Raw genomic sequence first — 26,517 nt, forward strand, 5'->3', positions numbered from 1 at the left:
TTTTTCGATGATTAAATTGGGTAGTTTAAATGTGCGTGGAATGAGGTCGAAATGGAAACCGGCTTGTTTTCTGGACGACCTCATCTCACATAGAATAGATGTGGCTGTGATCACCGAGTCCAAGATGAAGGGACCTGAAGCGTTCTCGCCCCTCCTCAATGGTTACGAGAAATCTATTTCTCCGAGCCGGAGAGGAGGTGCAGGCGTGGCAGTCCTTATCAAGAAAAACTTGGAGTTACAGATACGTACTGTCTTTCTGGACCCAGAAGGTAGGCTGGTCGTCCTAGATGTAACACATGAAAGTAAGCAGTACTTCAGGTTGGTAGCTGCCTATGCTCCTAACGGACACGGGCAGTCGGATTTTTTTCGGAACCTGGAGTACTTTTTATTGACGTCTAAAACCATAGTTTTGCTAGGGGACTTCAACACTATTCTCGATGCGCGCGTCGAAAGTGTAGGCTCCACCGATGGGAAAGGGAATCCTTGCTTCAAGGGTCTACTAGAGAACTTTAATCTAGTAGACCGCTACCGACTGGATGAGCCGAGCGTTCCACAGTGGACGTGGAGTAATAACGACGGCTCACTCAGATCGTACATAGACAGAATTTTTGTTAAGGAAAGAGATAAGCATAGCTTTAGCTGTCCACATTTTTGTATTGTGCCTTACTCGGATCATAAACTTGTGACGTGTGAGGTGCATATAGATAAGTGCCATAGACAGGGACCCGGGTATTGGAAAATGAACAAGTCTATTTTGACTTGTGTAGCTTTCCGTACCCGGATTAAGGAGTTAGTGCAGAGGGCATTATGTGGCACCATCATTAATAATAGATGGTGGCACGCCCTCAAGAGAGCCATCCGTCTTGAGTCCATTAGATTTAGCAATCAGCTAAGTTTAGATAGGACTAGAATAGAGGGGGACTTAGTCAAGAGTCTAGATGAGGCAATGGAATCTGGCTCCGCATCCAGAGTGATGCGTTGAGGCTGAGACATCTCTGGTGCCACCTGGAGGGTGATAAGGTGTGGAGTCTGTTGGCGGAGGAGTTCTTACCGCGACCGGCCTCGCTGGAAAGATTTAAACCCGGTCTCATTAGAAGACGTAATCTGACTTTATGGCAGAAGGAGTGCCGTCAGGCACTCTGGCTTATCCACAAGACGGGCAAGGCTGGCTGCGGGAATACCACCTCGGTATTCTACAGAGGACTAGTGGAGGGGAAAAACGATGACGTCCTAGGAGAGGCTCTGGGGTTCGACGAGAACCAACTTACCAACCTGTTTCGTAAAACCTTCAAGTCGGAGTACTTGGATAATTTCCAAAAATCTCTGACTTGGCAGTATTACAGGAATGCTCTACCTGTTCGCGAGAAGTTATCCAGGCACGGTTTTGCAGTGCCACCGACATGTCCAAGATGCGAGCAGGACAGTGAAACTGTCCAACACGCTTTTGTACATTGTCGGCAGCTCTCCAGCTTGATAATTTATGTAGAACACGTGTTGTCGCATCTGGGACGAGTACAGCTGTCGGCTGAGTCTATGATAAAGATGATACCGCCAACTGGACTCTCAAAGGAAGGTGAGGCTTGCTTTTTCTGTACGGTAGCAGTGTTGAAAGAGTGCATATGGAGGACAAGAATGGAAGGTTTTGTGACAGGGTCCTACATATCCGGCCCTGGATTGCTGACTTACTTCAAATACCATTGAAGAGCAAGATAGGGCTGGAAAAGAGAAACCTGTCAGCTAGAGTATATGAACAGAGATGGAAGGAAGTGGTGAAAAAGGTGGGTGTGAGTCACCCTAACTAATCATCGAGAAAATAAAAGGCGAGCTACTGGGCCTTATAGGCTGCCGGGTTGAAAAACCCAATCGTTTTATTTTATAATATATATACATGTGTGTAGGTGGATGTGTGTATGTGTGTGTGTATGTATGTATATATGTGTGTGTATATATATATATATATATATATATATGTGTGTGTGTGTGTGTATGTAGGCATATGTTTGTCGGTATATTTAAAAGGAAAAAAAAAAGTCAATGAACATACGAATTTTAAATTTTATATAAAGACAATCGTACATTTTTAAAAAGATCATAGAACTCATACATTTTGTTTATTTGTTTGTCCTGTATTGTACACATCTTTGTATCCGATCCATAGTGATCATAATAAAAATTTATCGAGTGTACGTTACAGATGTAACCTGACGGATGAAACTAGTAGTGCATGCATATCTCTGAAAGTTACGAAGTATAAATCCGATATAAAATGGCTGTCATCGGTGATACAGCAGCAGAAGTCTCACTGATAATACTGTGTATACATGTCTATCGAAAGGAGTCAGCAAGTTTTCTGTCAAACTGATACTTCATCTGACCGATGTTTTCTTTTTTAAGTGGCAAAGGTTGTCTGCAAGTTTTCTGCCAGACTGATATATTATCTGATGTTTTCTTTTGAAAGTGGCAAAGGTTCATTGTTGTTTAGATGTAACTTTGAAGGTGAACAAATACATTTTCCATCATTATATACTGTTTTACTACTCTGAGATGATTTTTTTTTATCATTTATAAAAAAAAGTTCTTAACATACACTTTCTTAAGAGATATCAAGTAGCCTAATATGTTCTCCAAAAAATTTGGTTGGCATGTGGAAGAATTTTGTGTGAGAGATTTTGCCAGTTTTGGCACACACTCTCGAAAAGGTTGCCCAACCCTGGACTAGACTGTAGCCACTCTCCACAAAAACAGCAAAGCAACAACAACAACAACGTGGTCTTGTGCCTATATTAGAAACCAGTATTCTATTACCTTTTGAAATGGAAGAATAACCTTCTTTGCGCGAAAAAAAATAACTCACTGTCATTTAACACCGAAATAATGCAATGGAATGCGTTATAGCATATTTTGGTATGATTTTAGAATAACTTGGTTCTAAATAGGATTTTTTAATATTTCTATAAACATAGTTCACCAGTATCATATTGGTTCAAAGCCCCAAAATGGATTCAGACTCAGGACCAAATCTTTTTGATAACAAACTAGAACTTGTACAGTAGTTGAAAGGCACAATAGAAATACAGGTTTAGTTAATTTTGTAAAGCGTCATTCTTTTCAACGATATGCTGTTTTTTCAGGTCAGGTCAGTTGGGGGTGGGGGTGGCAGGTACCGTTGCAGCAGGTTGCTGCATTCACTATTTGTTGTTCGGTATATCCCCGCTCCTCCCGGACGACCCGTCGAGCAGTGTCCCAGTCAGTTCCCATCTCCATGAGACACCTCCTCAATTGCCGTGACCAATCGACTAATACGAGGAGGCGTCAACCCAGCCGGATCCTCAGTGAAGAGCAGGATCTATCTCGAACATTTGAGCAATATGGCCAAACAGTCTGAGGTGGAACTCCCGAATTATACGAGTAACAAGACGCATCAGAGTAGAGTCGTTGGTTGGATATGAAATACGTATCCAGCCAACGACTGTTTTTTCAATTTTTAAAAATTTACTTTTCGTGATATTACATGATAGTGTATTTCACTCTATCATTGTTCATAGGTAAAGCATGTGCATAGCAGTATCTTAATTTCCTCTTATAAAAAGGCGGCAAGGTGGCACAATCGCTAGCATGCCGGGGGAAATGTATTGCGTCATTTCATCCATTTTCACGTTCTGAATTAAAATTCTGCTGAGGTCGACTTCGCCTTTCATCGTTTCAAAGTTGATAAAATAAGTACCATTTGATTACTGGGATCGATGTAATCGACTTCCCGCCCGTCCGAAATTGCTGACTTTGTGCCAAAATTTAAAACCATTGAACTTTTATGCATAGTGCATAACCGTATAAAATAAAAAAAGAGGAATCTGTTGCTCATTGTTCGCCGTCACCCATATTGAGCTGGTCAATGAAGATATATTTCGTTGGTTGCATGAATAATAACTGAAGCAAACTCGCGTACATTTAATTGAAATATTTATTGCTGGACATAACGATATTTGGTGTTGGCGATAGAAAGCTACCTGTGTGACAACATGCGGTCAGTCAAAAAATATACGAAGTCAACTGCACAAATCTCCGTGGCAAGGTTCGTTGGCTGCTTAGCAGGCAGGAGTGGAGGTGAGTGAAATACTTAACCGCCTTCAACACTCAGCGATTAGAAAAACGTCAAAAACGGTTTTTATTGGGGACAAGTGGTTTTATTCTAGAATAATCGAGGAAACCATATCACGCCACAGCCTCACACTGATTGGTCGAGTTATGGAGTGATCAGATGAAACTAAGGTGGTTCATTCGTGGTGTCTGACCAAATATCAAGCGGTTAGGTATCGAATCACTGCTACAAATCAATTTTCAGAAAGTTTTATGCCTTTGGTCTTGTACGAATGTGAAATACCGACGATTGTTACGACCTGAGTTCAAATCTCGCTGAGCTCAACTTTGCGTTGCGAGGTCGGTACAATGAAGCACTAGGAGAGTACTGAGGTTGATTTACTCAACTATAGCCCTTTTCCCAACAAAAGCTGTGGTCTTTTTCCTAAATCAAAGATTAATCTTTTGTTTGTTTTATGATTCTACTGTCTAATTTCAACTCACGATTTTAACTATTTTAGTTGAATTTCTACAATCTTTGAAACGGTATGAACGTCACACAGAACCTAATTTTCCCAATCTTTTATAATTTCTTGAAAGAAATTACAGTTTTGTTTATTATAGATACTTTAAATGCCACTTAATTAGAAACTACTTCTTCACTCTACATACTATTAACTTTTGAAATAGAACCTAATTTAGGATATGCCAGGTACTTACTACATCAACCTCGAAGGGATGAGGGCCAAAGCTGATGTTAAAAAGATAAGAAATCAAGTTTTAAAATGCTGATATGTATTTAGTCCGATGTACTATTTCTACCAACACACTACACTTATTATTAATTCTGACAATCCATCGGTTCAGCCGATGTCATCCTTCGTAATTTTTATAAAAGTTGGGAATGAAATTTTTCCAATATATATTTCCCTTTTTAAAGTATCAGGGGCAAGTTTGATGAAAATTTATCTGCTAGTTTTAGCAGAGATGTATTCTTGAATGTGTAATTTCTCGGATGGAGTAACCATTAGATCACTCATTTTTATAAACTCGACTTGCTATCCTCTCCATAAAATATATACTCCCGTCTATATTCCCTCGATATAAATGTACAACTATTTCAGTCTAAAAGTAACACCTAATAAATGTACAATTATTTCAATTCTTGTCTAAAAGTAATACCTATCGAATCTCTTATTAGTAATATCAAATGCAGCCATTACACGTAGCAGCATAAAATCAAAAACACGCGTACGAGACGAAATACTAAAAATTATGTACAATACCTCTAAAACATTTGCAACATTCGTCGAAAACGTAATAAAGAAACAAATCAACGTATTAATATCTAAAAATTGTCTCTGGTACCATAAAGAATCTAAGATGGACGTACAAGTTGGATATTTGAATGGAACCTTGAGGATCAGAAGCTGTTATAGTACATTGCAAATTAATCAGATAGCTTCTTTTTTATGTACTCTACAAAGTTATTTTTTTTACTTGCTGAATTTGAAGGAAGGGGCAGCACCCATGGCCTTCACAGGCTTCTTAAGATTGGTGAGACTAATGCCATTTATGTTTCTCTTGGACCTTGGTAAATACTCGCGAGGAAGACAATAGCAGGAAGAGAAATCCAGAGGGCTGACGTTCTGGTTAAGCAAGTCTTGGTGTAGTGATTAGTGAGGGTGTTGGTGGGGAGGCAGAAAAAGGGTGGTGAGAGGAAGAGACACAAGTGGGAATACCTAAGTGAAGATGGTATGAGTCCAGCCAGATTTTAGGAGCAGAGGTCGTTATAGTAGTGGTAAGAAAGAGGTGTGTCTGTTGGCCAGAACGTAGACTGTTTCTTTGAATGACTATGTCGATCAGTCGGCCTGTTTCTGGATTCAATCCAGATCGTCTGTATATGCGGCGGAGGCAACAGCAGCAGTAATGTGGGTCTCTTCTGAGCTTTCTCGAGTATCAATAATTGTAGGGTGGTGGTGAAAGAAAAGGGCCAGTTGCTGGGACATGGTTCTAGCTATCATAAGGGTGTGTTTTCTTCTTGAAAAAGACAATTATAGGAGGATGCTTGTTCATGAAATCAGTACGGGTTTGGTTAATGTTGTGTCAGTTGGAGATGTATGGATGAGGAAGGTCTGGCAAGAATGAAAGGTGATGTCATCTGTGTAAAAATGGGGTTGTTGGATATGACAGTAAATCATTGGCGACTTCTTGATACAATATTTCAACAACCGTGTAATATTGACTACGAACTGGTATTCTTATCTTTCTTGTGTCAATGAACTTATTCCTCACTTCGATGGCTATAGACTTTTTCACTGTCTTTTCTTCATTTCCATCCTTATATGTACTTAAAACGCGCATACATCTATGCCTATACACACACATACATTTTGTTCTCATGACGGGCTGTCTATTATTCTGTATACATGACGCACACACAGACACGCATGTTAACTTATCAATAAATGTTCTCTCAATCATTCTTACGCGGTTGTGTCTCTCTTTCCATCTGGCATTCATTTGTACTATTCAATTTCTCTCTATTGTATCGGCCGTGCGATGTGGTACAAAAGAGCCATTCTCGCCACCTCACATCGCGCGGTCCTCACAGCTCTATCAACACAATCCGTGTTTGATAGGGAGTTACTGGCTCAAGAGATGAGAGACAGGAGGAGCCCATTGGAAGAGTGGCATGCTAGATACAGCTAAAAGCTTTGATGATGTTGTGGGGATCATCATTGCTTTCGACAAACTTCTTCAAAGTGAGGGACTACTGGCAGGCGACACAAGAGCGTACGGCCAGTAGATCTGGCTCAACGGAAACCATTCCGATGTTTGTCAAGGACAAACAGAGAGAGAAGTTGAGGTAGAGAGAGGGAGTGAGGTGGGGGTAGAGCGTTTCTAGGTGTTGGAGGAAGTTGTTATTAATGGCTATCTCTAGTAAGCGAAAGACCATCAAGTTAGCAATGGATGTAGTAGAACTTACTTTAAGATAACCGAAAATCAAGAAATGCGAGCCATGGAAGCGCTACCTAGATACAAGCCGGGACATAAGCTCGACTGAGTCGCCTCGACAACTATCTCTGAATGACTCAAAACACTCAATGACCCTAGATAACATCAGTGATGATGTATCCAGTTCATAGCAAGATGATATATGACAAAGCTGAGAGTCGTTGAGACACGCAAGTGATTTCACCACGGCAACGTAATAGACAATGTTTTTCCGATGTATTGAATTTATTCCATTTTTTATGAAGAAAGTAGTAAAATAAAAGTTGTTTTATTTGCATCCTACTCTAATATCTTATATCAAAACAGCTTCGACCAATCTATCTTTCATACCACCAGTGGTCGATAAAATATGGACCGATAATATACTATTTTATTCACTTGACTTATGTCCTTTCATACGCAAAAAATAAAATGTCATTGGATTTTATTGTTACAGGATATAAATTATTGCTATCGAAGCCGATAAATAGGTTCCAATTTAACGCAGTGAATTGGCGGAACAACTAAAAGTTGAGGTAAGTTGCCTTGCTGTATCTGTTCCGGTTCTTTGTATTCTGATAGTTGGACAACGCTGCTGCCAAGCTGTCGGTTCAAATCGGTGGTCTTCTCAATACGTAAATATTAGTACCGTAGAGAGGGTAAACTTGTATGCACAGGGATCTATTAATCTTTCCCCAGCCCAAATCCTGCCCAGGTCAGCATATATATATATATATATATGTCTGTGCAGATCCATGGTCTACATTAACTGAGTGATGCCCTAACCTTGGAAGAAGAAACTGTGAAGGTGACCACGGTAGAATTTAACTGAGAAAAAAAAAAAAAGGACGAAACCAGATACTGCAAAACATTTAGTCCGTTTCAGCACTGAAGCCATTTTGATTTTGCCGAAATTCAGCCAGTTCTTGATCAACAGTTTTGGTTTTTGTTTGTAAAGTTAATCTAATTCGTTTCCTTTAAAAGTTCAGTATTGGTTGCCAATTTATTTCTAAGATGATCATTTTCGTAATATCGCAATGTCCATAATTTTATGATCCAATATTAATTTGGTGAGCTTTTCTTCTAAATGTGCTTTGTCTGTAACAAAGATTGTATTTCTTCTTATTAACATTTGGTACGTCTTTCATTGGCAACTTATCTTCTCAACAGGCACTGATCCAAAATGTCTTTCATGCTGTTCTGATTCCATGTTCATTGTTAAATTTTACAACTTCCATTTTAGATAACGTAGGAGCTTCTACGTAGAAAAAGAAATAACGGTCAGATCTTCAAATAACACTCTTCCGTCTTAATAAGAGAAGGCCGCATTGGATTATGTAGCCCTTGATAGACAAAAAATAGGAGACAATCACCATGAAATACTATCGATCATAAGTTTACTCGGAGAAGTGATCTGGACTAAACAGTAGCAAGAAAAACGTAGCTTTTTGAAAACTAATAGTACATATTTACAATTCAGTACTAGTTGACCCATAAAAGAAATACTATCTTACTATCAAATACATACGAATGTGTAATCCTGATTTATTTGATCGTCATTTAAGAATAACTTAAATGCTTTTGATCATAGGCTGACTTAAGTTTAAACAACTTCCATTTTAAATATGACCTTATAAGAATATTATTTCTATACACCTTACTGTTTTTGATAACTTTGTAGGGTTAGATGTTTATTGTGACTCATCAAAGGTGGAACAGCTAGTACTAAACATATTTAGTAGCAAATAAATATTGATTTTTTTTTTGGTGGGGGGAACCATGAAGTTATAATGGAGAAGTATTCTTCTCCATTGAGTACGTGACTGGTACTTATTTTATCGACTCAACAGGAATAAAAGACGAAGTTGAGTACGATGGATTTTGAAGTGAGAACGTAGAAACGACGAAAGTAAATACTGCAAAGCGTTTAGTGTGTTTCTGTCATACTACAGCTCATCATAATTAACAAATTTTAAGCTTATAAAATATTAACCAAGTATTGATGTGCTCTGCGTGTTGATGCAAGCTTAAGTAAATAATGAAGTAAATAAAGAGAAGAAAAAAATTCCAGAATGAATCATAAATACTTATTGAAAGTTTTTATAAAATAAATACCAGTCACGCACTCAAAGGAATCACTAAACGTATAACTACTTCATGGTTTGTACCATTAAAAGAGATCAATATTTATTTGCTACTAAATATGTTTATTGAAAGTTTTCTTTTTTTTTTTTTAAACAAATGAATGATAGTATCGTGATGGTGGCTTGGTTGGTGCTATGTGGAGCTGGTAAATGAAGATATTTTTCGTTGGCTGCTTGAATCATAACTAAAACAAACTCGCGAACATTTAACTTAAATGTTTATTACTAGACATAAGGATATTGAGTTTTGGCAATTTACAATGGACAGCATAAATGTTATACTGACTGGAGTAGAGAAAAAAAAACTGCACCGTGTCAATAAAGTTACTTATGAGACATGCGAGTGTTCAGAATGGATGTCTCTGAGAACCTGGAGATGCCTGCGGAAATATCCATGACAAAAAGCAGGGACACATAAAATAGCGAGCCCCCTTCAACATTCTGCTATTAAATCGAGCACCAAAACGGTCTTTTATAGGGTACAAGAATAGTCTTTAGGAAAAAAGAAAAAAAAAACCCCAACAAACAAAAAAAACTACACGTCACAGTTTCACGTTGATTGGTTGTTTAATAGAGCGATCACGTGAAACTGGAGATGCGCTCGAGATGTCTGATCGATTATCTTGCGGTTGAGGTTTCGATCCATCTCTACAAAACTATTGAAAATTCTTTTTAATGAGTAAATACTGAAATAAAAATCTGTTTGAAGCTGTCTCACCTCGAACCTACACTAATAACTAAAACTAGGTCTTTCACTTAAGTTAGAGGCTGGTGCTTCGGTGGCGAAGATTTATGAAGAGTATGGTGTTAAAAAAGAAAACAAACAAACAAACTGTTTGAGATATGTGTAAAGCGAAGAATAAACTCCCTGCATTTTCTTTGAAATATAATGTGTTGATGCAAATTCCAAATCATCACTTGTTTGTGAAGGCAAGTGTATGAGATCTGCAGAAGATACGGATCTTAAGGAAGCAGTAACGAAATAGTTTATCCATCAAAAATCCTGTTGTAGGAGAAATTCACAGCTAACTTGGTATATGAACAACGGGAAGATTCGAAACTTGTGGCGGGTGTAGATTACCAAGCTTTTTAAAACGAAATCGTTGAAATGCCAGATGTTGCAGTTTTCGCCCCTTTATAAATGTACTGTGTTAAAAAACACAATATACTTCAGAGCTAGGCGAAACGAAAATGCCCCGGAACTGATCGCAAGAGTGACAGATAGGCGATTTTCGCCGTATTTGCAGCTTATCGAGGTCTTGTACTCGTATCATTTTCGAAATGAAGTTACATGAGCTAGTCTGAAATATATAGTGATGGTGTATAAAAAACATAACGGGTTATAATGACGCCGCTTAGGCTGAAAAACTCGAGATATGCAATAGGAGCAATCCTAGAAGAAAATCTTTATTTATACGACACATTTAATGTATGTATATTGTTGAAAAACCAGGGAAAATTCCTTTATTGGCATACTGTGTTAAAAACTATGTGCATCAGAGCTAGGCAAAACGATATCGCTCCTGGAGTGATCGTGAGAACAACAAATGTGTATTTCACCGTATTTGCGGCTTGTCAATGTCACGTACTCATATAGTTATATGATACTCTCTCTCTCTCTCTCTTTCCTCCTCTCCTTTTTATGTTTTTTTCACATAAGTAGAAGTATAAAGACATGAATTCGAAAATGTACTTGGAAAATGCTCTTGGAATCTTTAGGGATATCTGAAGTATAGAATACTAAGAGAAGAAAGATAGTATGATTAATATCAAACGTAGGAGATAGTTACTCTTCTGAAAAGTTATGGTATTCATTTCCGTACTTGACTTTGCAGCAGTTGTGGTTATACATGGATACTTACGGAAGTAAAAAAAAAAAAAAAAAAAAAAATGCCATCGTAAACAAATATGAGGAAAAACATTTCTTGTATCAAAACATGTCAAGTGTTTAATTGCTAATGAAAACACTTTGATTTTTCGCTTTTGAAAACTTTTTTTTTCAAACGGAAAACACTTTTCAACTGGAAAAAAAAATTACCTACTTTTAATGTGTCCTTTAGGATGTAACTTGAAGGAGAGTTGGTTGTTATTTCTAACAGATTGAATGAGGTTGCTTCATAGACTTGTGATTGGATCTTAAATGTGTCACGAACATTTTTGACTGTTGATAGTGTATATGATTGATAATAAAAGAAAACATAAGCGAATATAACAGTAGATAAAACAGTGTTATCATGTGCAATGCAGGGATCATTAAGAAGCTAATTAAAATAAATTATTCGACGAGGAATGCCAGATGTTGCAGTTTTCACCCCATTGTAAACGTACTGTGTTAAAAAAAAAAAACACAATATACTTCAGAGCTAGGCGAAACGAAAGTGCCCCGGAACTGGGAAAAGCCATGACAGATTTATCAATCATATAATCTGACGAGGAAAAGCCATGACAGATTTGGAAAGGTTATCCAAGGCTAATACCGATTTATGGGGAATAACCCTTCCTTCCTTCTCCCCCCCCCCCAATATTTTACATTGAATTTCGTTCAACTTTTTTTGCTTCCACTGAACTATTCTAGAATCGATATACCTCCAGTGCTAAAAGGGTTATGCATTTCCAGACAGCATGTTTGAAGAATCGTCAATATTGTCTAGCGGCAATATTCAGCTCGAAACCAACGTTAACATTCTGACCAATTATATGCCACAACCAGAAATATATTACTTAACGTGTGTGTGAAGAAAACAAGAAAAACAGCTACAAACAATAGAGGAAGAGACAAAGAACTTCTTAATATTTTTCTTCTTTTTGAAGCTCTTATTTGTAGTCGATAGATCTTTGGAAATAAATTGTACCGCAAACATTGATAACTTTTGAAGACTAATTTAAAAATCTCTCTCCCTCTCAGATTGATGAATTTTACTTTGGAACAAATAGCGTCATAAAGTTTCTGGAGTTACATCATTAAACCTTTCCCTCTGTGCAATCTCTGACAATATTTGGTGGTGACACGAAATAACTTCACCAAAAACTTACTTTTATTTGTTTTCTCAATTTTTTGGAGTGGGGGGGAGGGGAGAAGAAAAACAGTAATGTTTGGAGAATAAATTATTTTTAAGTGCCGCCGGAAGGAAAATAGAATAGTGAAGTAAGTGCTATGATACTTAATGTGGTGAGCATGGTAGCTTTAGTTAACTAAGACCAAAGTTTTATTTATTAGAAGTAAACATTGTGAAACAATACTTAACTCGATCAAACAGCGTCAAAAACGATAACTCAAAATATAAATTGCCTTGATGCACCAGAGAAAAGGTATTGTGGTGAGGGAACAAATAGTTTGATCTCTGACAGACACTATAACAGCTGACATGTTTCAGACTTATTTGACCTTCTCAGCCAGTCGTGTTGGCCAGATCAAGGCAAAGAAAGGAATATGTGAAAATACAGAAGTTGTACAGTTAGGTTTTGATTCCTTTTACATAAAACACGATGATCCTAATTTAACTAATGTATTTTATGACTTCAGTGTCTGTGTATTCCGGCTAGGTCTGTGTCGACCTATATATCCTGGATAAATTGCAAGTAAAAGCTAAATAAATAAATAAATAAATAAATAATGAAAATAAAGAAAACGACGAACTGGAGTATAAACGCAATGTATTGCTCTATGAATGACAAGAAGAGATATCGATTCAGACTGTTGCTCTTTGTCAATATAAATGGAAGTAGAAGAGGAATCATCAAGGAAGCTCGTCTGCATAATTCTTTGATAACTACACACAAAGAAAAAATTCTTAATATTACTCTGTTTCTTTCTCGCCACCTTCCATCTATCTTGACAAAGGGCGAACTGATGAAACGTCAACATCTCGCCCCTTTCCTTCACAGCGCAATACACTGACATGGTCTTCTTATTCGTTTTCTCAATTTCATTTTTGCTCGCAATTTACCCCAAATGATGCGACTGGATATATTTCTATTTTATGAATATTTGTGAATGTAATGGTATACGCGCGTTTTCTACTTCATTAAAAAAAAAAAAAACTCAATCACGATACAATTGTTTTAATTCAAACAATCCATGTACGTTTATAGAACCAGCATTTGCAAGGACTTTCTTTCGAGGAAACTAATTCCCTCACCTTTACGTTTAAAATTATAATTATGACAACTTTTAATTTTAAATAAATCTGCTGTATAAACATGATTCGATGCTTCTCGATTTTACATTCAGTAATTGGTGCATATCCTTAGTTTAGTATAAAAATACCTTATAATCTTAAGAAGCTACATTTTTTAGACATTTTCAAAGTATTAAATTTAAATCTAATTAAGATTGAGAATGGTTAATTTTATTATAATAAAATAACAAAAGAACAAACAAATACTCAGACAAAAATACGAAATTAATTACAGATTCTGTATTTTAAATGGGGTATGTCTTATATAAGAATATCCGGTGGTGATTTTGAAACGAAAACGAGATTAAAAGTATGGATAACTAAAAGTAACATAATATTATAATTTCGCTGTTGTTTCTTTGTTTACTGACTGCAAATGTTAATTTCATTGATAAAATATTATTGTACACTACAGATGTACTTCACGGAATGAATTTCTAGCTATTGAGAATAAGTTTCAAGTTTTAAGAATTTTGTATAAGACACCGATACGGTAGTCCATACATAGTACACTAAGTGTGATAAGGTATTCGTTTAGGAAAATCAAGATGGCCAACGAAGTGGTTCACGCTCCTAACAAAACATGGGAATTAACTTTATACGAACTTCATCGGACACCCCAGGAACTTATCACGGACAGTACAGAAATGGCTGTTTCTCCAAGGAGTTTACATAATGAGCTAATGTGTCCTATTTGTTTGGACATGTTGAAAACAACAATGACAACCAAGGAGTGTTTACATCGGTTTTGCCAAGAATGCATTATCACAGCATTACGTAGCGGCAACAAGGAATGCCCTACTTGTCGGAAAAAGCTTGTTTCTAAACGATCCCTTCGCCCAGATCCGAATTTTGATGCCTTGATCTCTAAAATATATCCAAGTCGTGATGAGTACGAAGCTCAACAACAGCGAGTGCTTGATAAATTAAATAGACATCACAATTCGACAGCGCTTACTAACAGTATCGAAGAGGGTCTTCGACGACAAGCAGAAAACCGGGTTCAGAGGGTTCGGAAACTTCCATTGGAAGGAGCTCCTGTTTACGATGCAGCTTTTCAAAATCAGCAAACCACTCCATTGACTTCCCAGTCGTCTCAACAGCAGCAGCTGCCGTCCAGCACCCCTGGTTCTCAACAACAACCATCTTTGTCTAACAACAATAATAGTACCAGTAATAATAGTCACCACCATCATGCACAACAACAACAACAACAACAGCAGCAACAACAGCATCATCATCATCAACAACAACATCAACAGTCATCACAACAACAGAGCACATCATCATCGTCATCATCATCATCATTGTCGTCGTCAAACAATTCCGATGTGCTGAATACCACTCCAAGTAAACGACTGAAGACTTCTTCGGAAGAGTCTAGTGCTGAGAATTCCGTCGGTGAAGGAAGTACCGAACAACAGCAATTGCAGGAGGCTACAGTCAGTGATATTGAACTTGTGTTCAAACCTCATCCTCAGGATGGAGATGTTGTAGTTGACCATTCCAACACCAGATACATCAAAACTACTGCTAACGCCACAGGTAACTTTGGTTTCAACAAACCACACATATATATTTTTTGTTTTTGTATTGAAGATAATTGCAATCTATAACTTGATTTTGTTATTTTGTTGATTAGTAGAACTAGTTTGCACTCATTTGCAATCATAAAATTGCGGTTTTTGGATCTTAGTCACTGATTTGAAATCACGTCTTTGTTATTTTTAATTTGCATTAAAACCAGCTGGAAAAAAACATTTAAAGTTGAGTTCAGAGTACTCGGCTTAATTTGTATCTTGCTGTTATATAGAAAATATATGTAAGATAAGGGGAAAAATCACACAGACACATGCTTCACAATCGAGTGAAAAATACTGGTTCATATATATATATTTTCATTTAATATTCAGAGTTATAAATGATTAAGCATTGAAGTCTTATATCTGGTTATAAAATATATTTTTATTGAATGATACACAATTGTACACTCAATGTTTATCAATTATATTTCGCTAAATAGTGAAAAGAAAATAAAAAAAAAAAAAAAAAAATCTGCAAGTAGATATTTAAACAAAAGTAAACAAGGCAACGAGTTTACTTGACGGAAATTCAGCTTATAGCTGAGTGTTATTTTATATACATGAACTGGTACGTATTTACTTCTGTCAACACTGATTTGGTCAAGGCTAAGAAAGTGGGCGTATTTGTTAACTTGGAACCGTTCTAACAAAGTTTAAAAAAACAACACTTTACAACTATCATCGATGATTTCGCCCATGTCTACACTTTATTCGCAGGAATATCACAGAGTACAGCTTACAGTTGGTTATTGTTGTCAAGTATCTCAGTTAAATAGTTTGAATTGAAATTTTAACTTTAAAAGTCCTTTGATCGAATTTAGATTATTCAGTTTTCTATGGTATGTAGGAACAATGACAGTTTATCGGGTTCCCCACATTAACTGAGTTTGGGCAGGCTTTGGGTTGTTGTTTGATCACTGTACCTGTTGTCTCACACATTGGATGATATTATTTAGTAGTTGCCTTTCTCTCCATTTTCATAATTACACTGGAACCATTACTATATAAATTGACGGTTGGGATTCAACACTTTACATGAAGTTGTCGTCATGGTAACATCCAAGTTGGTCATTGTTGTGGTTGTCAAATTAACACAACATGAAAGTAAAGGAGGGGAAAGTGGAAAAAAAATTGGTTCTATTTGTGTCAATATTTTTCATTGGACAGACGCACGAGTTAGAAGGTTGCTTTGGACTTAAATTTTAGACCACAATACTGAACTGGGATAAGGGTATGATTTGAATGACGGTTAAATGGTTGATTAAAAAGACAACTTCCCTTAACTATTTGGTAGAAACATTGAATACCTTCATGGTAATCGGCTGTCATACTTTGGCTAGAATCCTCCCAGTCCTTGGAGATTTTGGAGAAGTAGCTTACATTTGTGTGAAAAAACAAATCTCACTTTATCTAGAAATCAATTTACTATTAGTGATTCCTTTTCATGGATATCCCTACATTTTGAGTTTTAAACAGTTCACAAATTTAGATATTTTGTAGAGCTTAGTCAGACTGTAGGTCCATCTCTAGGTCATTATCAACAGAGTTATTTTGCAAGTAATTAGTATTCCACAGATATTTGTAACCATAACTTAATTCTTAGGTAGAATCTCTTTAAATTACAAATACTTTACATCTGATGAGCTTCCAGACAGTTTTTTCTGTCTTTCTCATTAATTCTCAACTTGGGTCCATATGATTCCTGGGGATCCATATAAGATTTTGTGGGGTGGGTTTGTGCAGACAAAATAGTAAATTGTGGCCTCATAGAAGCAAATTAAGGGTCCATGAAAAGTATTTTGCTTTAGATGTATTTATTGCAAGAAACAGCTAAATTTCTTTTTCTAATGTCTTACATAGTTCAAACTACACAAGTTAATGTGTGATGAACAAAATAGGAATTTTGAAAGAAGTGTCTATGAAACTAGTTTTTAAACATTGAATGGCTATTTTATTTCATCAGAATAATATAGTAATCAAAGGAGTCCATAGATAAAAAATGCTTAAGAACCACTGGTCTATCCAATTTTACTCTTAAGTCTATGCTAGAGGACATTTGCTTAAGGTGCCACATCGGTGAGCTGGCAGAAACGTTAGCATGCTGGGCGAAATGCTTAGTGGTATTTCATTTGCCGTTACGTTCTGAGTTCAAATTCCACCGGGGTTGACTTTGCCTTTCATCCTTTCAGGGTCAATAAATTAAGTACCAGTTACACACTGGGGTTGATGTAATTGACTTACTCTCTTTGTCTGTCCTTGTTTAGCCCCTTGTGGGCAATAAAGAAATAAGAATTAAACTTACTTACTTGAGCTCCTCACCCCTTACGGCACACAGGCCAACAATGACATTCTCTCCACTGTTCCCAACCCTGGGATATCTTTTCTGCTTCTTTGCAGTTGGATTACTTCTGCATCATATGTTTCCCTGAGGGAAGGCCTTCCTCTCCTAAGTCTTGTTGGTTTTGAATTGTCATTGATGCTTCTGTAACTTATCTTTATTATTCTAGGCAGGGGTGTTGGCACAATGTAAACCCATTTTTACGTTTGGGAAGAGGAGGAGGACCATATTTGTTTGGTCTCTGTCCTTTGACCTGTCCAGCATAGGAGGCCCTATCAGGAGTTTGTGTTTCACTAGCATAGCTCTAAGGGTCATTGAGGCACATAAGCCATCACACCACAATAAAGTGGAAGATTAAACTTTGTTTCATAATTGTGAATTGGATTTCTTAACCACTGCTGCTTTAATATTACTGTTGCTGCTGCTGCTACACACACACATTAAAAACGTTATTTAAATTAAAAGTATATCGCATTGTGAACATTAATTTCAAACTATTGATAAAAGATAATTTAGTATTAACTGATGTTGAAGATTAATATCAGCTATCAGCTAATTTCTTGCTTATTCTACATTAATAGCCATTGTAATGAATTTACCTATCTGTTTGGTGTATATTCTTAGTCAACATAACCTGTCATGGTTATTTTCATATTCTTTTAATATTTCTTGCTGGCTCTGAGTTGAGAAGTTTTTAAATCATTGTTTTGGTTGTATTTTTGTGTTTCTTTCCTGGAGAAGTGATCTGTTAGTTCTGCTTAAAAAGTTGTAAATGATTCATTAAAATTTCAACCCAGTCTATCAGCTAAAGGGTTTACCATTCATATTCTTTTATCTCTTTTGTGTTATCGGCAATGTCATTAACTCCTGCTAGTTCATACATGGTAATTAGGTACCATGTAAAGTTACTGCACATTGATGTAAGTAGTGAGAGTATTGTATAAGTAATAATTGTGTTCATTTTGTTACCTTGAAGTGGTTGGTTATTGCAGAAGAAATGAATAATGACATTTTTAATTATGATCCAAGAAATGCTGGAAACAATTTCACCTGGAGTTGAAGGAACAATCAGTCAAGCAGTACTAAAAATTTAAAGATTTGAGGTTGTATTTCAGCCTTACTGAGCTAAGTTCTTTGTTTGATACTGGGATGAAAAAATTAGTGATGTTTGTTTGTAATGGATAAAGGATAAAGACTCCCTTTGGTGATGAATGACCATTGGATTGCATCTAGAAAGTTCCCCTTTTCAAACTAGTAGGATGTAATCTGATGGGAATTTGGTTGTATTTTAATTTCTCTTAGCATTTTCACATTTGGCTTTATGTTGGTTTTTCTTCGCATTCCAATCACTTGGAATTTTATTAGGGTTATTTCACTTTTTAGAGCTGAAGATACTTGGATGATTACCACGTGTGTGTGTGTTTATATTTGTGTGTGTGCACGTGCATATTTGTGTGTGAGTAGAGAGAAAGAGAGAGGAAGTAGCTTCAAAACAAACTTTATTCCAATTATATTTATATTTGTAAGTAATCAAATGGAATTGAATGAATCAATATAGTGTCACTAAATAAGTTATTGACTCTGTGGATAATAGCTTTAACCTGTTTCCGTAGACCTGAAATACTAAAGAGGATTTTCTGTTTCAAGTTACTATCACCTCTGACCTAGTCTTACAGAAAGCTTGGGTTTGTTATGTATTTGTTTATGCATTATGGAAATATATGAGGGGGTGCTGAAAAGTTCCTGGCTTTGGAAGGATCAGTTAATTATGATTTTATTCAACGTGTTCCTCTCTCAGATTCACACACTTATTGCAGTGGTCCTTCAGTTTTTCTAAGCCCTATAAAAGAACTTGGAAGTTTGGGCCTCCAACTAGGCCTTTCCTGTTACCCTTAACGCTTGGAATTTTCCAGCTACCCCTTGTATACTCCAACTGTAATGTAATGGTGTTTCATTGATATAAGCCATCTTTGAAAATTAAGTAAAACTGTGAATATTGTTTGCTTTGTATTTTATATATTAACCATTTGTGTTATTTAATTTTTCAGTTGATCACCTATCCAAGTACCTAGCTATTAGACTATCTGTTGAAAATGGTAAGTACTTTCTGAATATTTGTTAAAATTAACTGCTGTTGTTTGGTCTACAGTCAGCCCTAATCTAGCAGAGCAACGACCAAAAGGGTTTTAGCCTTAAACATCCCATTAGTTTTATTTATTTTTTTCAAATGTCTTTTTACAACTATGTTATCCAATGTGCCCTCTCTTTTCTAAAACAGTAGGTGTGTATTAAGGGAGATTTCTCTGCTATTTCGAGCAAGTCAAAGTGACCACATAGAGGATCTATTGTTGACTTATGTTAGAATTAGTTGAGTAAACTGGGAAGTTATTTTTATGTAGTGAATAATGTTCCAAAGAGAAATAGTTGTTCTTGTTTGGACATGTAATGCAAATATATATATATATATATATATTAGTTGAAGAATTGACTAGAGGTAGACAAGTTAGTTCAAGCCTTTAAATATTAGGCCAGACATTAAATGACACAAAATAGAGTCATTGAAATATGTTCTGTCTTTTTCCTATGTTAATATAGAAATATATGTATATATGTATTAAAATAGACAATGACAGTGATTGTGATGTTTAAGTGTTGGGCTATTGTCTACATCTTCATGAGATGAAATTTTGCTACAAGCATTCTATTATTTCTCTAGATGAGCCATATAACTCTGCTTGCTTAAATTTACCAAGCTGAAAATAGATGTCACTACAGCTTCATAAACAAGTTGCTAGTCATGGAAAGATTATTTGACTGTAAAAACTTGTGCACCCATGTAAAACTGGTAACAAGCATAACAATTTTTATTTCAGTTAGTTTTCTATTCTGGTATCATCATCTTCACCACCACCACGATCATTCTTTTTTTTTATATATTGGGGTAGTTTGGATGGGCCTTACTACAGCTCACAGTGGAGGCGCAATGGCCCAGTGGTTAGGGCAGCGGACTCGTGGTCATAGGATCGCGGTTTCGATTCCCAGACTGGGCGTTGTGAGTGTTTATTGAGCGAAAACACATAAAGCTCCACGAGGTTCCGGCAGGGGATGGTGGCGAAACTTGCTGTACTCTTTCACCACAACTTTCTCTCACTCTTACTTCCTGTTTATGTTGTGCCTGTAATTCAAAGGGTCAGCCTTGTCACACTGTGTCACGCTGAATATACGTTAAGGGTACATGTGTCTGTGGAGTGCTCAGCCACTTGCACGTTAATTTCACGAGCAGGCTGCTCCGTTGATCGGATCAACTGGAACCCTCGATGTCGTAAGCGACGGAGTGCCAACAACAACAACTACAGCTCAACATTTGCCAAGGTCTTCTATCATCTTGCATAGACAGACAGTAAGAGAAACTGGGACCTTTATTATAAAGTTATATTTTTGACATAGCTTTTATGGCTAGATACCTCGTCTTTTACCAGCCTTCTTACAGTGTGGATTGAGTGTGTTTTCTCATGCCAGTATTCTAGAACTAGACTATCCTTATTCAGAGTTACTGTTCTCCTAGATGTGTTGCGTTCAATGCAGTTTCAGAATCCAAATCTTTGTTAATTTATTTTCCTTTTTTTTGGTATGGTTTTTACAGCATAATGCATTTCCTATCATCAACTACTTTACCACGTGCATCATGCCACCGACAGTATAGAGGCTGTCTCTGATAAGACTAAAATGATCCTCCAACCTTACATTGCCTCTGTTTGTTCTTGGGCATTAGCCAATCTACCACAGCTCTTCTCTTGTATTTCGCTCCATCATTGCTACAGTCACCTCTGTCCTGCCCACCCAGTCCAAACCTCTGTATCACCTCACTTATGCCCACCACTCCCAATGTCTCCCAAGGGCATGTCTCGACACACTTTCGCCACCATTTTCCTCACTATTGCCCTCTTTATTTCACTCCCTCACTCACCTGTTCTTTTTATCTTACTCTCTATCTTGCTCTCCTTTCTCTTCCAACTGGGGTATCCGTGTATCTACTCTAGAGCAAGGTGCCTATCCTTAGCCCCCCACCCACTACTCCTCCCTCCCAGCCAAGGAGTTTTGTCATGATATTGGATATATCAATTTACATATCAAACACATTCCTGGAACTGGTATCATCATCATCATCATCGTTTAACGTCCGCTTTCCATGCTAGCATGGGTTGGACGATTTGACTGAGGACTGGTGAAACCGGATGGCAACACCAGGCTCCAATCTAATTTGGCAGAGTTTCTACAGCTGGATGCCCTTCCTAACGCCAACCACTCAGAGAGTGTAGTGGGTGCTTTTACGTGTCACCTGCACGAAGGCCAGTCAGGCGGTACTGGCAACGGCCACGCTCAAAATGGTGTATTTTATGTGCCACCCGCACAAGAGCCAGTCCTGGGGCACTGGCAACGATCTCGCTCAAAAATCCTACGAAGGTCAGTCAGGCGGTACTGGCAATGGCCACACTCAAAATGGTGCATCTTATGTGCCACCCGCACAAGATCCAGTCCAGGGGCACTGGCAACGATCTCACTTGGTCTCACTTGGCTTGCCAGGTCTTCTCATGCACAGCACATTTCCAAATGTCTCGGTCAGTAGTCATCACCTCGGTGAGGCCCAATGTTCGAAGGTCTTGCCTCACCACCTCAGCCCAGGTCTTCCTGGGCCTACCTCTTCCATGGGTTCCCGCAACTGTTAGGGTGTGGCACTTTTTCACGCAGCTATCCTCATCCATTCTCACCACAACTGATGCTTCTTATGTTCAGCTTTTCTCTCAAAAGAATGGTATGTAAACATTAATGACTTGTAGGTATGTGGTATTTCGTTCTGCAACCATAATATACTATAAAGTATATTAAATGTTTTTATAAGTCAGTACCACGTTCTACTGCATTAGCAGTACTTTTTACATTATTTTGTTAAGGTTAGTTCTACAGATATTCTATAAAATTAAAGCCAGCACTGATTTTTTACTACAACGTTTTGTATTGAGATGTCAGATGTAAACAAACAATGAAATCGAAGACAAAAATGGGTAATGAGTGTATATGCCATATTTCGTGGGGTCTTGCCCCTTCATCAGTACCCATCTAACCCATTCTTGCCTCCATACACATTGCTTATATAGCCATCGGATGCAGTGGTGTTAAGTTATTGAATATACCAATTTACATATTAAACACATACCTGGAGCTGGTTTGTAAACATTAATGGCTTGTAAGTATGTGGTATTTCATTATGCAACCATAATATACTTTATAGTATATTATGGTTGCATAACAAAATACCACGTACCTACAAGTCATTAATAACATTATTGTTCATAAATTGTGAGGCAAAATATCTTCCAGCCTAGTCTTAGGTTATGCAAAGTCTTGAGAGTGAAATTTGGTAGACGGAAATTGCTTAGAAGACTGACAGTATGATACATCTACGTGTATGAGATGGTAAGAAAAAAAAATCAGTGCATCAGACGAAATGCCTTGTTGTATTTCAAACCATATTGATTGTCTCATTTACATTTGATTGACTTAACATTTTGTCCTTTGAGATTGATGAAATTCGTATTGGATGAAATACTGGTATTGATATTACTGAAGGTAGTGTTCCACTATGGCTGCAATCCAATGACTGAAACCAGTAAAAGAAATGAAAAGAATAGGAAAATGTGTTTTGTTATGTTTATAATGAATGGGTTATAAAATGTTAATGTAAGCATCGCTGAGATAGACACCAAGTAGCATCCAGAGCAATCTGGAACGTAACCTTCAACCTCAAGCACAAATATAACGTGGGTATGGAAGTAGAAAGATTATATCATGTACATTGAATATATAACTTTTTATATAAATGCATTCCTTATATCTGTTATTGTTTGTCTGTCTCTCTACTTAAATATTTTATGATCACAAGAGAACAACATTTACCTCCAATACCATCATTTTATGCTCTTCTGTGTCATTTTTGTCAAAAGGTGCATAAATCTTCTGGAGGTTTAAAAAGACATATAAACATGCATAAAAAGCACAATGAAATAACATTCAGAACTGAGACACATTTGCAATATTTGTGGAAAGTTTTTTAAGAGAGTCTCTGGTCTCAAAAGCCATATCTGTTCTCATTTGAGGAGCTAACACTATATTTGTGCTTGAAGTGATCAAGCTATGTTTCAGAACAGACTGCTTTCATGTGTGTGTGTGTGTGTGTACATTCACATTTATTTTCTGTTCCTATGTTGCCTTGTTTAATCTGTGTGGTAAATAAATCATAATCATCACCATCATCTTATACATTTAAGCACTGATTTAGATTTAATATTCTTATGCAGATGTGAAAAGTATCACTGAAATTCTATACTAATATTTTTTTCTTTTTTGTTATTTATTCCAGGTTCATTAAGTACACCCGCCGAAAATAACAAGTATATGATTTTTATTGCAACATCGCCAGGAAATTTTGCACACCTGAATGGTTCTATGACCCTGGATCAGGTGAATGATAAGTACTGGAAAGTCAACAAGCCACTAGAAATGTTTTACTCCTTGCAAAAGAAAAGTGGCCAAGATGCTAACTCCTGCACTTTGTCATCCACTTCTTCAGGTAGCTTATGTCAAGTATCATCACAGAAGAAGAGTGGGGGAGAGAAGTGAGAACTGATGTAGATTGCTGGATAAATCTACTTCCTAACTTGCTGGTTACTTGTCAATCTTTCTCATTTCGCCCTTCTCTCTCCATTTCTTCAAACATTTTTCATTCAATAGACTATCCATTAGACTGTTCATTTTAACTATTCAATAGAATATTCATTTTGTCTCAAACATCATCATCTCACCTCCTATTTTTTTCAATTTAAAAAATTTTTATTTTTCTCTCACCTGATATTTTTAAATTACACCTAGCATCTACTAGTGGGCACCCCCTTTTCATTTCCTCTCTTCTAATTTTCCTTAATTGCAAATATTTTGCTTTCTTCATTCTTTTCAAGGTACCTGGTCTCTCTCACTTAGTCATTTTTGAATCTAGCTATTAGTCTCATTTAAACATCGTAGTTTCTATTTCTCATTGGAAACTCATTCACTTCTCTCTCTCTCTTACATTGATTTCTGGTCATCTTTGTTCTCATTACTATATTTTGTGTACCTTGTTCTTGCTTCTCTTCTCTTTATCATACATAGAATAAAATGCCCTGAACTTTAACTTGTAGCATCTGGTCTAACTTATGGCAAAGCATTGGAGTGGTTTTACTTGATGCTTTTGATTGCCTCAAAAACTGCCTTCATACAACCTGGAATGTCATTGTAAGATCTTAATAGCCCTACTAACTGTATATTTTAATAATTAATAACGTTCCTTTTTTTTTTTTTTTTTTTTTTTACAATACCACTCCCCTTCTCTGCTTGTCTTATATGCCATCATTCTTGTCAAATTGCTATACAACAAGATATTCTTTGATGAAAGACAAGGAACATTGAAATTTAAAAAAAAAGAAATTGAAACCATATCGAACAATTTTTTTTTCTTCTCTACATGTATCTATTCTATCCTTTACATTTCATTGTATTTTCCATCTATTCTTAATACTGTTTCTCTACTTCCTGTCACCCCAGCCCTCCATTATCCTTAGGGCTAGTCAACCCAGCTGTGTATTTGGTGGTATTTGTATAATCAGTTTATTATTTAGAAATGATTCAGCAAACTTTCCCACACCTCTTAGCTGTCATTTTAGTTCTACATTTGGTTGGTTGTGAAAGTATGGACGTTTGGATTATCTCAGCAGCTAGCTGCAGTTCTTCATCTAACTGCTTCAGTGGCCAGAGTTGCTGAACAATTTGCTGCTGATACATCATCAACTACAACCAACCTATTGACTATGTTCCTTGATAATCTGAATAGTTTTCAACTGGAATAAATATATTAATTGTGCTGGTGGTACTTTCTTCTTCTTTGTTTACTTCTGTTTGTTGTTGTTAGATTCAAACTCTCATAAATAATTTAATGTGAGTTCTTTTTTTTTAACTAGAATAAATGGTGTTTTTACACACACACACACACACATACATTCAGTCGTAATATATGGATTCATAAAAGCTCCTTAATGTATCATTCACAAATCACATAGAATATATAGTATGATACAAAATAAACACACACACACACATATATACACATGCACACACACACACACATATATATAATACAAAGAATATATATGCATGTATACACACATATATGTACATACTTACATCTACATGTGTATATAGATGCATATCAGGGTACAGGACGTTAGAACAATGAACTACAGACAACGGAACGAACACATAGGAAAACAGATAGCCACTTGGAATAAATCCTTCATCAGCTGCCTCTATTCTAACTAGACGTTTCGAACACACACACACATACACACAAGCATACACTCACACAATATATATATATATATATATATATATATATATATATATATATATATATACATACATATGTATATCATCATCATTTTAATGTTCACTTTTCCACTTTCGCATAGTTCTGGTGGAATGCATAGTGGTAGATTTTCTAGGGCCAGATGCCATTCCTGTCACCAACCCTCACCTGCAAGGTAATATTTCCCCATGGTTAGACATGTTTTCATAGAATATTGGAAATGAAGGACACCGCTCATATGACAGTACTGCTTGTAATATAGTTATCATACAATGTCAAGGCAAGGAGACAGTAACACACAGTCATGCTCACACACGTGTGTGTGTGTGTGTGTGTTAAACATCTGCAATCATACATACATATGTCTAATAGAATAAAAACATAGACAGGGAAACAACTGGTGACTAGTTAGATTATGACATTTATATATTTATATACTGATACAACTTAAGAATAGAAAGGAATGTTTCTGGAGTTTAGATCACAAGAAATCAATAAAAGATTGGTTGAGGAATGTTCATAATGGTTATGATATATGCTGGTATTCTTCCAACACAGTTATCAGGTAAGTTTGTATTACTGATAGTGGATGGTAGATTAACGTTGGTGCTAGGAAGTGCGGTGCCCAATTAGAGAATTGTCAGTGGAGCCCTCTACTCTGCGAAAGCTGAAGATTAATGTTTTATGTTTCATGTAGTACACCAGTCCCAGCCAAAAAGCATTGAGGGCTTGAGGCTCCACCATTAGT

At 36.6% G+C, this 26,517-nt stretch overlaps 1 protein-coding gene and 1 long non-coding RNA gene across 2 annotated transcripts; both read left to right on the forward strand.

Moving 5' to 3' along the window:
* The first annotated feature begins 571 nt into the window (after positions 1-571).
* On the forward strand, positions 572-11,109 carry LOC149137026 (uncharacterized). Its single transcript, XR_016238548.1, has 2 exons — positions 572-1,573; positions 7,532-11,109. It is a non-coding gene; the product is annotated as an uncharacterized LOC149137026 (long non-coding RNA).
* Positions 11,110-13,919: 2,810 nt separating this feature from the next.
* Positions 13,920-25,277, forward strand: LOC106868102 (E3 ubiquitin-protein ligase RING2). The gene is made up of 3 exons (XM_014913223.3): positions 13,920-14,941; positions 19,366-19,413; positions 23,736-25,277. The coding sequence occupies exons 1-3, from the start codon at positions 13,945-13,947 to the stop codon at positions 23,993-23,995; spliced, it is 1,305 nt and encodes a 434-aa protein (XP_014768709.1). The 5' UTR covers positions 13,920-13,944; the 3' UTR covers positions 23,996-25,277.
* Positions 25,278-26,517: the final 1,240 nt, after the last annotated feature.

This window comes from Octopus bimaculoides, chromosome 2, assembly GCF_046866305.1.
Source record: "Octopus bimaculoides isolate indiv1 chromosome 2, ASM4686630v1, whole genome shotgun sequence".
NCBI classification, from domain to species: Eukaryota; Metazoa; Mollusca; class Cephalopoda; order Octopoda; family Octopodidae; genus Octopus; species Octopus bimaculoides.

Bases quoted from the DNA above. Each gene is read 5' to 3' on its own strand.
- LOC106868102 (XM_014913223.3), top strand. From the start codon at position 13,945: ATGGCCAACGAAGTGGTTCACGCTCCTAACAAAACATGGGAATTAACT. The intron at 14,942-19,365 runs GTAACTTTGGTT...TTAATTTTTCAG, and splicing joins AACTACTGCTAACGCCACAG to TTGATCACCTATCCAAGTAC. The intron at 19,414-23,735 runs GTAAGTACTTTC...TATTTATTCCAG, and splicing joins TAGACTATCTGTTGAAAATG to GTTCATTAAGTACACCCGCC.